The sequence below is a fragment of the Cyprinodon tularosa genome, unplaced genomic scaffold (genome assembly GCF_016077235.1).
Source record: "Cyprinodon tularosa strain WSP-4 unplaced genomic scaffold, ASM1607723v1 ctg519, whole genome shotgun sequence".
Lineage (NCBI taxonomy): Eukaryota > Metazoa > Chordata > Actinopteri > Cyprinodontiformes > Cyprinodontidae > Cyprinodon > Cyprinodon tularosa.
The window spans coordinates 252,272-272,413 of record NW_024039251.1 but is presented as its reverse complement, the minus strand read 5'-3'; the positions used below and the strand labels follow the sequence as shown (position 1 = coordinate 272,413).

Below are 20,142 nucleotides of genomic sequence, written 5' to 3'. Positions count from 1 at the left end.
AAATAAAAGTTGCAGAGTTGTCTGAAAAGTCACTAATTATAGCGATGGAAGTGCTAAGTTGTCAACACTGCTCTTTACACCGTTTGTTTTAAAATGGTTTTCTGTTGTCTGGACCTTTCTGAACATATTTAGCAAATGGATGGATCCAAGGTCGTGCCCCCACGGATGGGGGGGGGGGGCACACTTAATATTATAAGCATTCTGATGGCATTTTAGCAAAAGGATTTTGATCAAAATCATATTTAATGTGCACAAATAAGGAATAGTTATATTAACCCTACATGTGAACAGAGTTTAATGGCGGCCCCCAGGAACCTGGGCCCTACTGTAGACAACTGCCTAGTATTGCCTAATGGTATATCCCCCCCTGATGGGGGTTAATCTGAGGTCAAGTATGAAAAACCAGCAATGGATTTTTACAATAAGGAATTTTTTCCAACAGCGTGTGTGCACTCTTCTTAACACTCAGCTCATTAAACCTCCATGAAAGGTGCAAGTAATTACAACACTAGGTTATCACCTGAACATATTAAAACCATCCACCATAGGGCACCAATCCTCTTATGCTGCTGCTATACACTGTGCAATTATTAAGAAAATGTGGTTTAACTGCTGTTTTTTTTTTATGTGAGGGAGGAAATACCAAAAAAAAAAAAAAAAAAAACATTGAAAGAGAGAACAAAACATGTGGTTTAGCTGCTGTTTTTTTATGTGAAAGTGGGAAATACTAAAATAAAAATAAAAAATGAAAAACTGAAGGAGAGAACAGAAAATGTGTAAAAAGAATATCAGAAACTGAGACTATTCTCTGATGGGGAGGGGAGGGGATGAAAGAGGCTCAATTCTCACTCCCACTTTTGCATCACAGGACAGGTTTGCAAGAGTGGAAACAGGAAAAAAACGCCATTTACCTTTGTCATCCAGGCGACAGAGCCTTCCCACTGACGGTCTGCCTCCTGCTGAAGCAGCAAAGCGGGAGGGCGATGGTTTCCAGACGGGAAAGAAAAGAAAAGATCGCGTCCATTTATTTGACTCGTAGCGATAAAAGATGCAAAGTAAAACCATGCAAATATAGCCGGTTTCATTGATTGGGACAGTAAACCGGCTGATTAAGACGGGCTTTTAACTGAACTGGGAGGGAATAAAGGAGCAACATCCAAGGCGTGTGGAGGAAGAGAGAGGGGGGATTTAGAAAAGATGTGAGAAAGCATTAGAATGCAAGAAATGGTGTGAGGAACGTCTGGGAGAGACAGATCTGCATATGGAAATGAGGCTCTGCGTGGTTCAGCTGTAACTGCTGCATTATGTTGAATTAGGCGCTGCACCCAGGAAGGCTCACCTGGAAGCGGCCCCAAACAGGTGTGTCCGCCTGTTACCAGGAAATTAGAGAAAATGTCAGAAACTGGAGCATCTTAGTCTCTGGTCCATCTTTCAAACAAGGCATTTGTTTTATCTGCACAATTAAAATACACCATTTAGCTATTTTTCAATATATATTTCCTACAACCAGGGGCGGAGCTACTGTAGATGGGGGGCAATGGCCCCCCTAATGCTACGTTCACACCTAAACCAGCAAGAGCAGCAAAAACGCTTCATTTTTTATGCTTGTACAAGTTAAGTTCTGATGCACAGCAGGAGCAGCAAAGCTGCTTCAGCTGCACGGTGGAAAAAGTGGGTCTGATCCGCATTTAGCGGAGCTACCCTATCCTTTCTTTGCCTTTAACAATGGCAGCTATTTATGCTGTGATTAGTGGAATAAAGTAGTTTTAATATTTTTTTAAGTGAGAAGGTCCACATTAGAACTTCATCTGTGCAGTCAGTTCATCAAGATTATGATCCTGCATTCAAATATTTTTAGACGGTGCTCTGTCATTGGAAATCCCATTCAACAGCAGCCTTTAGCCTGGTGGCCTCCTTGCGGTTTGCTGCGGCAGCCGGAAGGAGGTTTTCATGTACGTATTCCAAGCTGCGCCTTGATGCGTGTCAAACATTGACTGTAAACCAGCTCCTCCTGCTGCTTTAGATCCGAACGTAGCATTAGCCAATCAATGGCCACCCCTGTGGCCACCCCTACCATTTTTCCCCTCTAACACAGACGGTGGCAGCAGTAATACTGTAATAGAGTGACTATAGGACCAGTTTGATATAACACAATTTCATACAATGTATATAATTAGGGGGTCACCGCTCCATCTCACCATCAGTTTGACCCCTGATCTATAGTGTAATTATTGGCTATTATATGCTTATAATAACAAAGAAATAATCTCCAGAAATACAGTTTGGCCTATCTTCCCAAAGTAAGAGTTGTGGTATGATCCAGATTAGGTTATCTATGTATCCTACAAGTTTGGAGGCACTACAATGATCTATAGTGTAGTCATTGCCAGAGATAGAGACTCGAGTTTGTGACTCGTACTCGAGTCGCACTTAAGTCGCATATTTAATGACTTCAGACTCGACTTAGACTTGCATTTGAAGGACTTCAGAGTCGTGATTTCCGACTTGTGAACAATATTTTATTTCTAAGTGTTTTTTTGTTTTACTAACTTGAGTGTTTGCCGCTCGCCTTACCCACACACAGAAGAGGTAAAAAAAAAAAAAAAACGCAGAGGGGCTGTCAAACTGTCATGTAGCACTGACGTCACTGACGCAACGCTACGTGACATATATGCCCGTGCGCATGCATGCATGCAATCCATGCAGATATGGAAACGATGATTAGCCCCCTGTTTCGGTCCCACCGTTCATAATAACCTTTGGCTACAAAAACTTTACATAAGGCGGGAATAAAAGAGCAGCAAACTGCAGCTTCTTTAGAAAAAAATACACAATGCTTGGTCCACCACATCTAATTTTATCAGCCACAGTGCAGTGCAGGTGTACAGCCAGGGACATCACAGACATAAGGCAATAATTCAGGACCTTATTATGCAACCTCCCCCTGTCTTTGATCGACAAGCCCAGCTTTAAAAACTTCATGGCAGTGGTAGAGGAGAAATATGTTGTGAATAATGTTTGAATTGGCACTAAATAAATAAACTGAAATGAATTTAAAATACTGCCCGCCAAGTCTTTAAGTTACAAAAAGTTATTGCCACAATCTTTCTTTTATAAAAGTATTGGTATTGTCCTGCTATTTGTTTAGGGTTTTTTTTATCTCTTGTAGTTGCTAACCTCATATGTATTAATAAAAGGCAGGATTGTGATTGTTTCTTTTTCCACAGTCCTCATTTTCACTTAAAAATAAAAGAGCAGACATTTACTGCTAAAACTAGAAAAAGTTGTAACCACAAATGTCAGGTAAATACTGTAAGAAAATAGTTTTTTTTGAAAGAAAAAAAACTAAAGATGCAAAATTTAACTGGAAAAGAATTTTGCGTGTGTGCTTTTTTAATTGTATTTTTCATTTAGCAGTTCAAGATAATGATAATTCCATAGATATAATAGCGACCTTTAAGCTATACCGTCTCAGTGACGGAGATGAAAACACAAGGAGAAACAAGCAAGCACGAAAATTATTGCACTTTTTTTAATTAATCAAGTGATTAGAATTTTTTGTGCGATTAATTGATTATTGCGACAGGCCTTCTCAAGACTTGAGATTTGACTTGGACTTGAGCTCTCAAGACTTGAGACTTGACTTGGACTTGCAAAAAATGACTTGTGAACATGTCTGGTCATTTCTCATTTTATACTAATTCTAATAATAAAATAGAGGTGCCATTTGTCATTTAGGCTTTGGGAAACTCCTAAAAAAACAGTATTATTTTTCGAATCCAATGAATGTGGTATGAAAGACATGAGATGAGATACACATGAAATTAATTTGACAATAATCCACCTCTCCTTGGTGACGCTTTTGAATATTTCTCTCTGATTATTTTTATGGTGTTGCAACTTACAGACGGTCCCTAAGCATTTGCTGAGGAGCGAGCGCTGCATAGGGTCCAATGTAATTCTCCCAGCACGATAGGAGACTCGTTTGGAGGAAACTACCCTTCTAGCTAACTGTCTACCTTGCTGTGGTTGCTTAGAGGTGTCTGTTTTGTAGAATGAATCATCCGCCGACGAGTTATTAATCCGTTGTAGGCAGAGGCGTAGCCAGAAAATCCTAATGGGGTGGCAAGTCAATAACCAATGTACATTGAGGGGTGGCTGAAAGGCACCAGAACCTCAAGGTCAATCTACACTGTTCCAACAGGAATGAGCACAACATCCATATTTACGGTACTAAATAAAGACAAACTACACTTTCCTACAGCCTTTGCTAACAAATAGACAGTTATATTTTAACATCTATGCTGTGTAAATAAAAGGTATAGAGGACAAAATTCCCTAGGTTTGAGTTCTGGGGCGAACATATTTTACATGTCATTACCTACTTTTATCAATAATCATTCTGCAAAAGAATTATATGTAAATCTACTTATATCCACATTTAATAATTTTTTGAGTTATTATTAAAGTTGTTATTTATCTGATTTCACTGAAGACTCCTACATGACGTGCAGAGGCACATAATTTCATCTGTACCCCAAAAAATTCAAAATTTTGTTCTGAAAAGAGCAGGAATTCTGTATCTATCATCTTTATTGTTTGTATATTGATATGCATAATTAAACACAGTGTTTCTGTTGTCAGGTATTTGTTAATATATGAAAAATTTTAATGTTTAATAAGTTAGAGCAGGGGTCTTCAAGATTTTCAAGGCCAAGGACCCCCAAACTGATGGCAAGATGGAGCGGGGACCCCCTAATAATATATATTGTATAAAATTGTGCTATATCAAACTGGTCCTTTAGTCACTCTACAGTAATGTAACAAAAGTATTTTCACTGTGGGATTATTAAAGTATTTCTGATTCCTGCTGAATGGACAGGTGTTGTGAATAAAACGGTGCCCAGCTTGAAAGAGCTCCTGTGTGTCGCTGAATGTGTGCATTGATCATGGGCGGTTCAAGACAGGGGGCAATGGGGGCCAATGCTCCTGTAGATCACGTCCAGGCACCTGTTATGGCCCCTGTACTGAAGATATAATACTCAAAGAAATTCTAATGACGATATGAGCTGGAACAGACATGGTTACTGATAGGTCCTTTGGATCTATTTAATTTTTTTCCATTACAAATTCTCTTTGTACAAATTATTCAAAAACAATAAGGTGATAGTTTCAGTGGTATTGAGATAGGATCCCAGTTTTAATTTGCTAAATGTTTTTTCAAAACAAATTGCTCTAATTTTTACGCCTCAGCTTAACAGCTTTTCTTGAGTTCCAATTCAGATTTTATAGAAAACGGTTATTTTAACTTAAATTTAGCCAAAATATTATTATATTGTCTATTATATATTAATATATATTATTATATTGATTATAAGACATAGATTTTTTATTAAACCTAATTGAATAGAAATTTCACTTCCTGCAGCTTTCTTAATACATTTCAATGCCTTCCCCTGATTTTAATTTCATGCTTTTCTGTGCCCCCATGAAAACACGCTGGCCCCCTCCTGGCCCCCTGGTGCATTGGGTCTAGAACCGCCACTGGTATTGATGACTGAAAGAATTCTTCTGCCTCCATTTATCTCTTTATCTTGTGTTGAATTCATGTTATTGTTCATTTAAAGACATTTCAATTAGAGGAAAAAAATTTAAGAGGAAGAATATTTAAAAAAAAAAGTCTAATCAACCAAAACTTTTGTGACCTGTTTAAATTATATATAGAGGTTCTGTAGGGTAAGTATCCACACCAACATAGAAATATTTCGCATATTTAAGCTTTAACGCATCCTCCCAGCCTTTTTGTTTTAACGGTAACGCAACGCAGTAAATGAACCATGTGGCGAGAGCGGAAGTACCCAGCAGGGAAACCTCTTGTTACATTTTTTTGATACATGACTAGCCCCGCCTATGATGCAAACTTCTGACAAATCAGCGGAGGCGACGAATATTTGCGCATGCGCACGATTTAGGCGCGGAAGAGCTTGAAAACCAAAACAATTGTAATGACTGCTTGTCAGGTTTTATATATTAAAATCTTGTTATTTCTCACTAAATGATTAGGAGAAACTCTTATTTTAAAGGTAAGATACAATATGTGAATTTTTGTGAGTATCTAATGTTTTTAAACATGAATTAAAGCGTAGTAAACCTGTTATCGCCTATTTCTGACAAACATGGCCGCTAAGGCATTTTGAGGATTTTAAAGCTATATTTTAAGCTACAAAAATTTCCTTTTAAAAGCTTTGATTTTGGTTGTTATTCGGCGAGTATATTACTGTATTTCATCAAGCTGCTATGGAAGTTATATATCTCAAATATATATTTTATGTTGCGCTCTGCTTTGTGTAATCATGTTAAGCAAATGTTTTGTCTTTTAATTTTATAGTAAATTTAGGAACAGCTATAGCTGGTCAAACTGCTGCAGACAAAAAAACAAAAAAACAAAAAACCAATCATTAAAACATAAAGCAAAATACAAACACTATAGAAAATAAAGGGGGAAAAAGCCATCTGACAAAACACAAGAGAATACAAATATAAAATAAAATACAAAATAAAACAAAACACAAAAGAGATTTAAAAACACCAAGAGATTAAGCCTGTGTAATATAAAGAAGAAGGCTTCACAGTTTAAATGTACAAGTTTAAGTACCTTAGATTTATATTACAATTAATATAAATAGGGTGAATACCTTTGAAATTACTTTACAGTTTTTTTTTTCTTTTGTTTGATATAGATCAGCCATATTTCATCACTTCTGCCCCGATTGATGACTGATAAGGAGACAACATCAGCATGGCAGAAGATTTCAGCGAGTCCCTCACTCCACCGGTGTCTCCCTTTGCTGCAGACGGTCAGTGTGGTCTAGCAGCTGCTCGACCCCCCTGCTTCTGCTGCTTTGAAGCTAAGGATGACCACACTGGAGCTCTGTCCCCTGAGGGACATCTTGGACGAGGTTCCCTGAGACGGTATAGAGTCAACCTGCTCAACATATCTGCTCTAGTTAAAAGACACTGTACAATTTTTTTGTATTTTGTTTTAGGGGGAACAACATATGCAGAAAAAACACAGTTGAGCAAAGAGGTTTACTGAACGTTAAAAGCTTGTATTTATAAGAGTTTAATTGAATTAAATCGTTAAAAAAATCTGATAATGTCTTCCTTTGTGAAGTGGGTAACAATTTCTAAAGATAGTATCTTTGTTTTTGGCAAAGTAGTCTGCCCAGTAGAGTTTAACTTGAGAAGCTGTTAATCTAACAGAAGTAAACGTGTAAATAAAGACTGTTTTTGTTGCTTCCTGTTTGAAGGCTGCTGCTGCGCCTTGACCCGGCCCCTGCTGAGTTCGAGACGGACACAGTGGAGATTTTTGGCTTTACCTGGGTCACAGAAACGGCGCTGGTGGAATCGACCAAACTGCTCTTTGGTCTCTTTAGGTAGGGCAGTGAAACGACTTCAAGTTGCTGTGGCTCTTGTTTGCACGTTTGTTTAATTACAGCAAACCATCAATTGGTGAAATCAAATAGCTAGAAAAGTGTGTTTGTTTACAATTAGATTTGATGTGTAACCTGCTTTCGTCATATTTTGGTTTGTTGCATTTCAGACAAACTTTTTACAAGTTGGAGTCTTCGGTCCAGTCAAGCTCACATGACTTTGGTAAGTCTACAAGAGAGTAATGAAGGGAAGCTCATGGAGGGGAAGGGTTCTCTCTGTTTTTCAATTTACTAAAGTAGATTATCAAAATTTGGAAACATTTTATTTGTCATTTAAAATGCTACCCATTCAATCTGACCTGACTTGAGTTATTTAGACAATAAGAATTATTTATTGTTTGAGATGTGCAGACTTGGTAAAGACACACCGAAGGTCTTGCTGCTGTAACTGAAGTAGAAAGTGGTTTTGCACACTTGGTAGAAACTGTTTTTCAATCCTCTTGACGGGGATTTTCTACTTTAAGTTTGTCTATCATACCAAATCTAAAAAGAAAACATTGAATTTTCAAGTTCGTTTGTTTAACTTTGCGAAACAGTTTAAATAATATGTATGCTATTAGAAAGGTGCAAACATGATAAGGAAGTAGAAATCCACAACTATTCAGAAAGGAGGCTTTCATCTAAAAATGCTAAGTGAAAACAACAATGAAAAGTATGTGTGAATCAAGCTGATTTTATGGGATAGTCTGGAGCAGCACATGGAAAAAGCAGAAATCTTCAAAGGACCATGATCGAGTAAAAGTAAACTTGTAGATATGATAGGTGAATTTTGAGATTAGAATTTTAATAGTATAAATCTAAGGCTACGGTACGTTCACGCTACGTTTTTTTTTTTGGCCAAATGCGACCTGAATCTGATCTTTTCATGGCAGTCTGAACAACTCAGACCTGTTTTTTCCCAATGCGAACCAGGCCACTTTGCTATGTGGTCCAGAATCAGATACAAATCTGATCTTTTCAAATGCGACCTGTGTCTGAACGGCCAGGTCGCATTCATCTGACCTGAACGCCATTAATAAGGTCACTCTTTTCTTGAATAGAAAGATCACTAAATGCGCTCCAGCACTACCATCCATGTTTACTTCCGTAAACACAGAGCACGCTGGCCTGTGATGTCATTGCGTCCTCTACTGCACTTGTGGGACATTTGGGTTGTATGAATGCAGTTCACACAGGAGATCACATACAAGTCGCATCAAGGCCTGCAGTGTGAACGTGGCCTAAATGTGTGTTTATAACTTTCAGTGGAGGTAGTATGTATGGCGGGGCAACATATTATCTGATCTTTTATGTTTTTTTCCTATCAAATCCAATTATTAAATTTCTTTTCCCTTAAGTTTCATAATGAAACTGATAAATGACAGACAGTGCTTTCAAAAATGTGCTTTTAATTCAACTGTTTCCTTTGGAAGGGGGATTTAGTTTAAACAGCAACAAAATTCAACCACTGAAAATGCTTTTTAAACAACATTATACAACAAACAATGAAAATTTAACAAACTAAAGATGAAGTAGAATAATTAATCTGTCTGTCCTTCACCTATGCAGCTCCGGCTCTGATCACCTGTTTACTGTGTGACTATTCCCTGTTGATAAAAAGTCACATAAAATAAAGCTTCCCATGGAACCTCTTCTCTGTTTTGTTTATTTTTTTTAGGTCAAGCAGGAAATCTGCATTATGAATCGGAGGACCTTCGTCAGCAGTGTGTTTCATTTCTTCAGTATGTTAAAGTCTTTTTGCACAGGTGATGTATTTAATGTTCATACAATTAACAGTTGAACCTTTTGATGAGCTCATCACTGTCACTTTTTAAAAATATATTTTAATTTGGTGGTTGTCTTGCAGATTCCTGGGGCCGCCCTTGGATGCACCTCACCTGCATCCTTATGAGCAGCTGGAGCAGCAGTTCCCCTCGGCTCTTCTAGAGGAGCTGTTCAGCATCACTCTCCTCACAGGGCGGCTGAAAGACCTGCCTGCAGGGGTTCAAAGTGCCTTCAGTATGCAGAACCATGGAAAGGTACCGCTGTATGTTTAGTCAGCAGAAATTATTGATACCTTTTTTAGTTAAACAAGAGGGTTAAGAGAAAACAAATAATGAGCAACTGGTATTTGTATAAGTGAAAGCACACAAAATACATTCAAAGTGCAAAATAAATAACAAATTTAGAAACACTTAGTATATTATACAATAATAATTATTATTTATGTTTAAATAACAAATTACAGCACTACATTAGCAACTTTTATGTGTAGAATAAAGAAACCACCCTGTTCACAATGGACAGCGGTTTCTGTTTCTGTCATGTATCCTCATGTTATATATTTATCAGAAATCTTTAGATCAAGCATCACATAATTTGCTATTTTTTTCCAGGTTGTAAAACAGAAGAATATCAACATTGGCAAAACGGGAAATGTTTAAAGTCGTAGGGAAATCCTATTTAAATGTCAAATCGCTCTGGCTTAAACATGTATGTAAATGTACTCTTATCTGACGATATTGTCCCAAAATTTAGAAAATTTAAATTGTAAAAAAAATACTGTCTTAAAATCTTTGTTTTTTTTTTTTTTTTTTTTTTTTTTTCGTTATCTTATGCAGGCCAGTTAGTTATACGTCAGCCTGAACACCTAAATTCGGTCAATCATATATCAACGGTCATGTTGATATATGATTCATGTTTTTCAGTCATAGCATATTGATTCATACGTTGCAGCTAATATTCGCAACGGCTGAAATAAGAATGATTATTTCCTTTACCATTGAGCTCCGTCCCAGTGTTCATGGGGATGGACGTCTGTGTCTTCAGCAGGCGTACAGCTAACAGAACTGGCAGCGTTGCGAGGCAAGGGCTCAAACATGTACGGCTGGAAGCCTTCTACACCAAACCAAGCTTCTGGCGTCCTCTTCCACAACATCTTCGTCCCCGCTTTCCTCCTCTAAATAAAAATTATATGATGGAGGAGACTCATCCACGACCTCCGACACTAAACTCTCCTCCTCTTGCATGTTTCCTCTGTCCATAGCGTTCCTTGACAGTGTCGTTTCTAAGTCACCAATTTAGTGCTACTTGGTCCCAATGGAATTTCCTATTGGGAACCTACTAGCACTAAGTTGCTAATTGGTTAGCAAGATGCTTCCGACAAACCGGCCACAATCAAACTTGCTTGCGAACCTTCCACCAGAACAATCCCGCCCTCTTGATAAACGACCAATCACATTCACTTTATTCACTCGTGTAAAGTCGTGCACCACTCGGGAGAATTCGGAAACGCAACGATTGGAACAGCCGTTTCCCTACGACTTTAAAGCCCCTTAAAATGCTTACAACTAAAAGAAATTAATTCTCTTAAATAATGTTGATTATGCTTTGATATTTTCCCTGAAACTAAACTACATCAGATTTTTCTGAATTGTAGCTGGTGGTGAGGTGAATAAACAACAGAGTCTGTCTGTGAATCAATTACAGTTTAAGATCTATTTATGATGGATCTGTTTAACTGTTTCAGGAAAAAACAAACAAAAATAATTAACTTATACGCTACGTTTGATAAAGAGTTCTGGAAGCCATGCTTTCTAAAGCACAGAGTACAGTGAATCAATAAAGACTGTAGGAACAGGACAATTATAAGTGGTGGGCTTCATAGAACGCAGGAAACAATAAAAAGTGACTATAATAAAGTTCTTTCACTCCCACAGCTGGGTTTGTTCATCTTCCAGTCACCCTGATCCTCTCCATCCTCCCACAGATTTTCCCTCCCTCCTGGCATTTGTTGCACCTTCATCTTGACATTCACTGGTCAGTGCTGGAAATCCTACATGCTGTGGGTCACAAGATGCAAAGTACGACGCAAACACAAACCGGGACTTAACCAGTAATGTCATTGTTGCACTGAGTCATCTTCATCATTGTCGGATGTGTCTGCAGGCCAAGTGGTCTACGCCCACCAGTTTGTCAACTTGACGGGGGAGAACCTGACTGATGCCAGTCTGTTTGAGGAGCACCTGTGCTCTCTGCTGTGTGACCTCACTGCTCTGGCCATGGGCAAATACAGCAAGGTGGGACAAATCACTGCATCTCACCATTACCCTGTTTGCCTAGTTAAAAATGGGACACAGATTAACAATCATTACCAAACATAGTAAATGTTAGTGGTATATATTCCAACACCTGTAGTGAAAAAAAACAACATTTCTGTTTCATATTCATTCAATTTATTTCTATAGCGCCAATTCACAACACATGTCATCTCAAGGCAGTTTACAGTTCAACCAGATCATCCAGTCAAATTGATTCAATCTTTTCTATCTAAGGAAAACCAGTTGATTGCATCGACTCATTGGCTCGAAGGCAAACCCTCACACTAAGCATGCTTGTAGCGACAGTGGAGAGGAAAAACCCCCTTTAGCAGGAAGAAACCTCCAGCAGAAACAGACTCAGTGTGAGCGGCCATCTGCTGAAGCCGACTGGGGTTCAAGGAGACAGAAGCAGCGATACATACATATATTATTCTGACAGTTTTTCTTGCTGCTGCTGAGCTAATATAATAAATAGATTATTTCAGTAATGCATCTTTAAACGTATATTTTAACAATAAACTTCTGCAAAACTTAGTCTCTAAAGGCTAATTAAATGTAATAATTCAATTATTTGCACCTAAAAAACAGTAGTATAACAATCTGATATTTACTCTAGTTAGCAGCCCTGGCAGTTTGCTGCATCACAGAACTGCAATTTTTTTTTAACTCAAATTAGTGCTAATTAGGGCTGAAAATAACGATTATTTTCCAAATCGAGTATTCTTTTTTTTATTATTTTCTTTTCGATTAATCGATTATAGCAAAAGGTTCCTTTTAGAATATTTATTTTACTAAATTAAACCAGGTGAAAAAAAAATTTCACTTGCGTTCTGGATGGAGCATATTCACACACACACTCACACACACATATATATATATATGCAATTATTAGTAACACAAGAATATCTTTTTTTTTTTTTTTTTTTTTCTGTAATTCAAAATGATAATATGTTTTATGTACAATTCCGATATCATTACTGCTCTAAATGGGTTCCTCTGTCAGTTAAAGGCATGTTTTAGAGTCTCTACACCCCAGTTAATGATTAATCCATTACTAAATTAGTTGACAATTATTTAAATTATCTATTAATCATGATTAAGCCAATCAATTGTTTCAGCCAAAGTGCTTATATTAATATCTGATACTAATGTTGCTGTTATGACCAATAAGTAATTTTTAAGGATATCAGAGTTCCCTAAATCTGGTCCTCAGGTCTGTTGACCTGCAGCTTCCGGATGCGTCTCAGCTTCATCCCTCCTGAGTTAAATAAGCAGGTTATTAGCAGGACTCTGGAGAATCCAACTGCATGATGCTGAGGAAGTCATTCAACCCTGGATTCGCGTGTGTTTAAAATATATTTAAAAGCTGCAGGATGCACATTTGTGGAAAAACTCTGACTCTGCTTTAGTTAAATACCCAGATTCTGATCTGCATCTCCTCCCCTCCTGAAACAAACAGCAGCGAGAGGAATATAAACATTGGCATGTTTGAAAATGAGCCACATCACCTGATATGCAAGTTAATTCTGTCCTGTCGAGCTGCAACTATTGATTATTTTACAAATCAATTAATCAGCTATTTTTTCTCGGGTAGCAAAAGGTGGTTTAAATTTTAAACCCATTGAAGCTAAAACACGACTGAAATGGTTCTGGACAGAGCTTATTATTAACCTACAAAACAGGTTTTTCATGTTCAATGCAACATGTTTATGTATGTGTGTAGCTGTTTTAGCTAATGGAACACGTTAGGTTCTTTATACTCCGTCTAATCGATTAATCAGATTATCGTTTCAGCGTAAAATAATGCATCTCTTCTTTTAAAGCAGTCATATCCATTGGAGATGCAATGCACAGCAACATGCAGGGGAGGAGCAGAACTTAGTTTATGATCCAATACCATGAAATTTTTATAAACTTGCGTTTACCTCATATTGTAAACCATTTTTTTTTTTTACTCCAGGTGAGGCCCACTGAGACGCTGAGCAGCGATCCCTTTCTCTGCCTCTGCACCAAAGAGCTGTGGGTGCTGCTCATGTACCTTCTGGAGCACAGGAATAAAGTTTTACGCACACAGGTAGCTGTAATACCCCGATGACCTCAGTGGCACGATGAATCGTGTCAAAGCTGATCTGACTCTAGTCTGTTTCCTCCAGTCTTTCTGGAGCTACATGAACTCCTTGCTGAAGCCTTTGGTTGCCGGGCAGCCTGCAGCGGAGCGCTTTGCAGGCCTACCTGCGCACGTTAAAGACCCGCTGGGATTCACATGGTGGCTCCTCACTCACCTGGCCATGCTGGGCCAGTACAGCCGCAACGGAACAGTCCAGAAAGAGGTCAGAGAACAAGAGATTCTTCACTGATAACAAGAGGAAATGTTTGAAAGAATATTCAATGTTGCACTGATGCCATTTTTTTGGCCCCGATACTGAAATTGATGTGTGTGTATGAAGAACTGCATACTACTTGGATGTAAATAATCACCATCATGGCTTTGTCAAGCTGCTGCCTACCTTTGTGAAGCAGGAAAAAGACTAATACAAAGTGAATCCAGTAGAACTTTTTATTGCCTACCTGGAATGGGTGACAATAGTGGAAGAAACTTTTGGCTCTCAAAATGGTATCGGTGCCCATTTATTGGTACTCGCTGATACAACACCACCATTTTAGTGCTGGATTGGTATCCGCGCAACACTAAAAATATCCCCAAAAAAGAAAATTCAAAACAATCCACTAGACTCTGTTTCCAAGTTTGAAGACGTTTTGCTTCCCATCCAAGAAGCTTTTTCAATTCAAAATTGAAATGAAATGAATGGATGGGAAGCAAAACGTCTTCAAACTTGGAAACAAAGTCCAGTGGATTTAAATAAAAAAAAAAAAATAGTTTTTTGGAATGACTATGAACTGGATGACTGAGAACCTTCACCAGCAGTTGGAAATAAGATGTCATCAAAGTAAAGTTACATCAAAAGTGTCTAATGTGCCACATCATTAGTTTGGACTGTGATACATACAAGGTTACTAAAATATCCGACATGTAGTTTTGGTTTGATTAATGAAAAAGGAGAATAAATGTTATTATAAATCTGTTATTTGTGATTTCAGGATCATTTGGGGGATAACTGGACGTTTGTGGAGGGGCTTCTGAAGATGACCTGTAACCCGAGGGTTAGCAGACTCTAGATTTATTTTCATTAATCTCTATCCATTGGATGGTTAAGCTAAATGGATCTGGCCTTTAACCGTAGGGTGGATTTGCAGAGGAGCAGGTCAGGATGCACGTCCACTGCTGCCTCAGTCTGAGTCTGCTGTGGGAGCCGAGCACCGCCGCCGTCTCCACACTCTGGGAGTACTACAGCAAGAATCTGGTAAGAGCAAAACCTGGAAACCAAATGGTTTTGGTCGCTTTTTGTGAACTGACGCCCCGATCTGTCGCCCCTCTCCAGAACGCCTCGTTCACCGTGCCGTGGTTGGGGGTGTCAGGCCTGGGCTCGCTATGCAAGACGCCTCTGGCTTTGTTGGAGCAGGCGCGCAGCTGCTGCTCCCCCGCTGCCCTGCGCTCCCCGGGTCACACCCAGCTCTATCGCTCTGCCAACTCCTTCCACATCTTCCTCCGAGTGCTGGCGCTGTGCCTGGGCCAGGACAAGGCTGGTGGCGCCCCGCAGAGGCAGATCAAAGGGAGGTAAGGATGGAGGGAGGACTTCTTGCTCCCACCTTGAAAAGCAGGAATTACACACAAGCAGCTGTCTTAACATCACAACTATAGTAAAGTGGGATTTGGGCTTTTTGGACCGCTGTGGACTAGGATTTAAAAGATTATCTTCTCCTTCCTTCATCTTCAGACGTGTGATTTGTTTTAACAGCTGTTTGGGATTTGTGCCTGCGGGTGTGTAGATGCGTACCTGCAGCAACGCTCCAACCAATGTGTTTGCCAACTCTCATATATCGGAGTTGCGTTTGTGTGCGAGCCAGGAGGTTCTCCCAGGCTTCGCTCGGACCCACCAGCAGAGCAGGTGTCTCAGGAGTCAACCACCTGCTCCTCAGCACAGGCCAGACCTGAGGAGACCACCGTCGGCTGCACACGCTCGCAAACAACAGCCCACCTGCTCTCTGGAACAGAGACTCGGTTTATCCGGCTGTTGGGGGGGCGGGGGCTGAAAACCAAACATTTAGCTCATCAGAAACATGAGCTGGACCAAGGCGGCTCCGTGCCAGAGAGCAGCAGCCGCAGATAAATCCGCCTAATGACTTCCCTCTGTCTGGAATGTGCTCAGCAGCCCCGCAGACATGGGGGCTAATTAGCTAACGAGCACAGTGGTTAATTCGCCTTAACGAAACGCCGCCGCTCTCCAACACGGATCCGGCGTGGAGCTCGGGTGGTTCCAAGGAATCAGGAGGGATGAGGGTCGGTGGACGGCCTGCCAGGAGCTGGGGCGGTTCCAGAATGAACCTGTCAGATGAGCAGTTGGAGCGACGGGGAGAAGACGGAGAAAGCTCACCAGCAGACCGCTTGTGTCCCCTTACGTATCACCCTCTCATCTGTTTAAATCTCCTTTGAGCTCTGGCCGCATCATGGCCACTTTCTCCTTTTTACGGCCTCTGTGGGCGCCCCCCTTCCTCTTGATTTGAAGCAATCCTTTCGTATCCGTCATACCTCTTACTCCTCAGTTTGTCTCAGGCTTGTTTGTGTTTTGACCCAAACGGCAGATCATGCTCACCTGTGTGGGCTGCAGCTGTGTTTTTTTTTCTTTGGGTGAGGGTGTTCTGTGTTCTTCTGCCAGGGAAGCAAACAGTGAGCTGGATGTGTGGCGACGGTTATACGTGTGTGTGTGGATGTGTGTGAGGATTTATTGATCTTTCTGTGGTGTTGCAGTAAATTGGTTTGGCTGTAGAGAGAGGGACGGAGCACCTACTGCTGCGCGTCTGAGTGTCTCTGACATTTAACATGATCTTTAAAGGCATTTCTCCACGGTGCCCGCAGGATCTAACAGCGTGCTGGGTGGTTCTCCATTCTTACTCACTCTCCTGCTTATTCCTTCGCCCTGAAACACACAGACTGCAGCAGGGCAGGTCGGTCTCTACTCTGGAGCTGAGAGGCTGATGGATACACAAAAATCATTTATTTTACTTAAAGTCGTAGGGAAATCATATTTAAATGTCAAATCATTCTGGCTTAAACATGTACAGGTGCTGGTCATAAAATTAGAATATCATGAAAAAGTAGATTGATTTCAGTAATTCCATTTAAAAAGTGAAACTTGTATATTATATTCATACATTACATACAAACTCATATATTTCAGATGTTTATTTTGTTTAATTTTGATGATTACAAATGACAACAAATGAAAATCTCAAATTCATCATATCAGAAAATTAGAATATTACTGAAGACCAATAAAAACAAAGGATTTATAGAAATGTTGGCCAACTGAAAAGTATGAACATGAAAAGTATGAGCATGTACAGCACTCAGTATTTAGTTGGGCCTCCTTTGGCCTGTATTACTGCAGCAATGCGGCGTGGCATGGAGTCGATCAGTCTGTGGCACTGCTCAGGTGTTATGATAGCCCAGGTTGCTCTAATCGTGGCTTTTAGCTCTTCTGAATTGTTGGGTCTGGTGTATTGCATCTTCTTCTTCACAATACCCCATAGATTTTCTATGGGGTTAAGGTCAGGAGAGTTTGCTGGCCAATTAAGAACAGGGATACCATGGTCCTTCAACCAGGTACTGGTAGCTTTGGCACTGTGTGCAGGTGCCAAGTCCTGTTGGAAAATGAAATCTGCATCTCCAAAAAGTTGGTCAGCTGCAGGAAGCATGAAGTGCTCTAAAACTTCCTGGTATGTGGCTGCGTTGACCCTGGACCTCAGAAAACACAATGGACCAACACCAGCAGATGACATGGCACCCCAAACCATCACTGACTGTGGAAACTTTACACTGGACTTCAAGCAACGTGGATGAAGTGCCTCTCTTCTTTTCCTCCAGACTCTGGGACCTTGATTTCCAAAGGAAATGCAAAATTTACTTTCATCAGAGAACATGACTTTGGACCACTCACCAGCAGTCCAGTCCTGTTTCTCTTTAGCCCAGGCAAGACGCTTCTGACGCTGTCTGTGGTTCAAGAGTGGCTTGACACAAGGAATGCGACAGCAGAAACCCATGTCTTTCATACGTCTGTGTGTGGTGGTTCTTGAAGCACTCACTCCAGCTGCAGTCCACTCTTTGTGAATCTCCCCCACATTTTTGAAGGGGTTTTGTTTCACAATCCTCTCCAGGGTGCGGTTATCTCTCTTGCTTGTACACTTTTTTCGACCACATCTTTTCCTTCCCTTCGCCTCTCTATTAATGTGCTTGGACACTGAGCTCTGTGAACAGCCAGCCTCTTTAGCGATGACCTTTTGTGTCTTGCCCTCCTTGTGCAAGGTGTCGATGGTCGTCTTTTGGACAACTGTCAAGTCAGCAGTCTTCCCCATGATTGTGTAGCCTATAGAACTAGACTGAAAGACCATTTAAAGGCTTTTGCAGGTGGTTTGAGTTAATTAGCTGATTAGAGTGTGGCACCAGGGGCCATCAATTTTGAGCCTTTTCACAATATTCTAATTTTCTGATATGATGAATTTGAGATTTTCATTTGTTGTCATTTGTAATCATCAAAATTAAACAAAATAAACATCTGAAATATATGAGTTTGTATGTAATGTATGAATATAATATACAAGTTTCACTTTTTAAATGGAATTACTGAAATCAATCTACTTTTTCATGATATTCTAATTTTATGACCAGCACCTGTATATAAATATACTCTTTATCAGACCATATTGTCCTGAAATATAGAAAATTTCTATAAAAAAAAAAAAAGCCTGTCTTAAAATCTGTGGGGTTTTTTCTCATTATCTTATGCAGGCCAGTTAGTTATATGTCAGCCTGAACACCTAAATTCAGCCAGTCATATATCAAGGGTCATCTGTCAATCAAATTTTTTTGGTCATAGCATCTTGATTCATATGTTGCAGCTAATATATGCAACGGTTGAAATAAGAAATAAGAATCATTTACTTCTACACCAAACCAAGCTTCTGCCGCCCTGGCGTCCTCTTCCACAACATCTTCATCCCGCTTTCCTCCTCTAAATATTAAATGTATGACGGAGGAGACTCATCCACGACCTCCGACACTAAACTCTCCTCCTCTTGCATGTTTCCTCTGTCCATAGCGTTCCTTGACAGTGTCGTTTCTAAGTCACCAATTTAGTGCTACTTAGTCCTAATGGAATTTCCCATTGGGAACCTACTAGCACTAAGTTGCTAACTGGTTAGCAAGATGCTTCCTACAAACCGGCCACAACCAAACATGCTTGTGAACATTCTGCCACTACAATCGTGTAAAGTCGTGCACCACTTGGGAGAATTCAGACATGCGACGGTTGGAACAGCTGCTTTCCTACTACTTTAAATATAGAGAGAATTTTCTTACACTATTGATGCAAGCAAATTCTCAAATTTTGTTGTTTCAAGTGTTTTTTTTGTTTTGTTTTACTTAATGGTACATTTTAATTTATCTAGAAATATATTCTATTTAAAATTTGTATTTTTTCCAAATTTGGGTTTTTTGAGTTGTATTCTTTGCAGAATGATCACAGATCATATTTTCTTCACTTCAAGGCCAACACAAACACTCGCTATTGATGCAAACATTGACCAATACAGATGTGTTTCTTATGTCCATGCAGACCAGGAGAAAAGGAGCTCTGCTCCTCATTCTGGAGAAAGGCTCGCCCCAGAAGTGAAAAGAATGGGATCAGAAATTTAATGAACAATTAAATGAACAATAAAAAAATAAAATCTAAAAAGAAAATTAGAAATGAAAACTGAGCTAGAAAAAATAACATAAAAAAAGCCAAATAAAAGAAAAACAACAACATTGCTGGGAAAATTTTATGAAATAAATAGTTTTTAAAATTTTCCTTTTTGGATTTAATTTCTATTTTTCACTTCACTTACCAAAATGCGCCTTTTTTCCCTTTGAATTTCAAATGTAATATTTGCTGCATGAATAATGGAACAAAGTTCTCTGTATAATGATAATAATTGAACTTTATATTTCTCACATTGGAGACATTAACCTCTGCAATTAACCCATCCAATTGGGGAGCAGTGGGCTGCCATCGTGGGGCGCCCGGGGAGCAGTAACAGGGTTTTAGCGGCTCATTAAAAGTCATTAAATTATTATTTAAATTTAAAAAAAGTTTATAAAAACAATTTCGACAGATATATTATATTGCGATATATTTGCACGGAACTGCTTCCGGTTGATCGTAAAGCTGTATGTTTGGAAAAGAAGTGCGAGGCAGAGGAAAAGCTAGAGAATGGGGAAAATGCAAATTTCAACTAAAGTGGCTGGAAAACGAGGAATTCGGGACATGGCTGCAGCCTGTCAACGGTAAAGATGACAATGGATTTTGCTGTGTTATTTATTTATATACCCGTATTTTCACGACTATAAGGCGCACTTAAACGTCTTTTTTTCCCCTCAAAATGTGCGGTGCGCCCTATGTGTGTTGTAACTGCGA

At 39.5% G+C, this 20,142-nt stretch overlaps 1 protein-coding gene across 1 annotated transcript in view; it reads left to right on the top strand.

The window, feature by feature from the left end:
* Positions 1-5,948: 5,948 nt before the first annotated feature.
* Positions 5,949-20,142, top strand: part of mms22l (MMS22-like, DNA repair protein) — a 32,017-nt gene continuing 17,823 nt past the window's right edge. Inside the window, exons 1-13 of the mRNA XM_038303719.1 lie at positions 5,949-6,083; positions 6,741-6,972; positions 7,311-7,436; positions 7,604-7,656; positions 9,151-9,238; positions 9,340-9,511; positions 11,242-11,335; positions 11,421-11,551; positions 13,533-13,646; positions 13,726-13,902; positions 14,672-14,734; positions 14,815-14,934; positions 15,013-15,248. Coding sequence (XP_038159647.1) covers positions 6,800-6,972; positions 7,311-7,436; positions 7,604-7,656; positions 9,151-9,238; positions 9,340-9,511; positions 11,242-11,335; positions 11,421-11,551; positions 13,533-13,646; positions 13,726-13,902; positions 14,672-14,734; positions 14,815-14,934; positions 15,013-15,248 — 1,547 coding nt within the window. The 5' untranslated portion in view covers positions 5,949-6,083; positions 6,741-6,799. The remainder of the gene's footprint in view (positions 6,084-6,740; positions 6,973-7,310; positions 7,437-7,603; positions 7,657-9,150; positions 9,239-9,339; positions 9,512-11,241; positions 11,336-11,420; positions 11,552-13,532; positions 13,647-13,725; positions 13,903-14,671; positions 14,735-14,814; positions 14,935-15,012; positions 15,249-20,142) is intronic.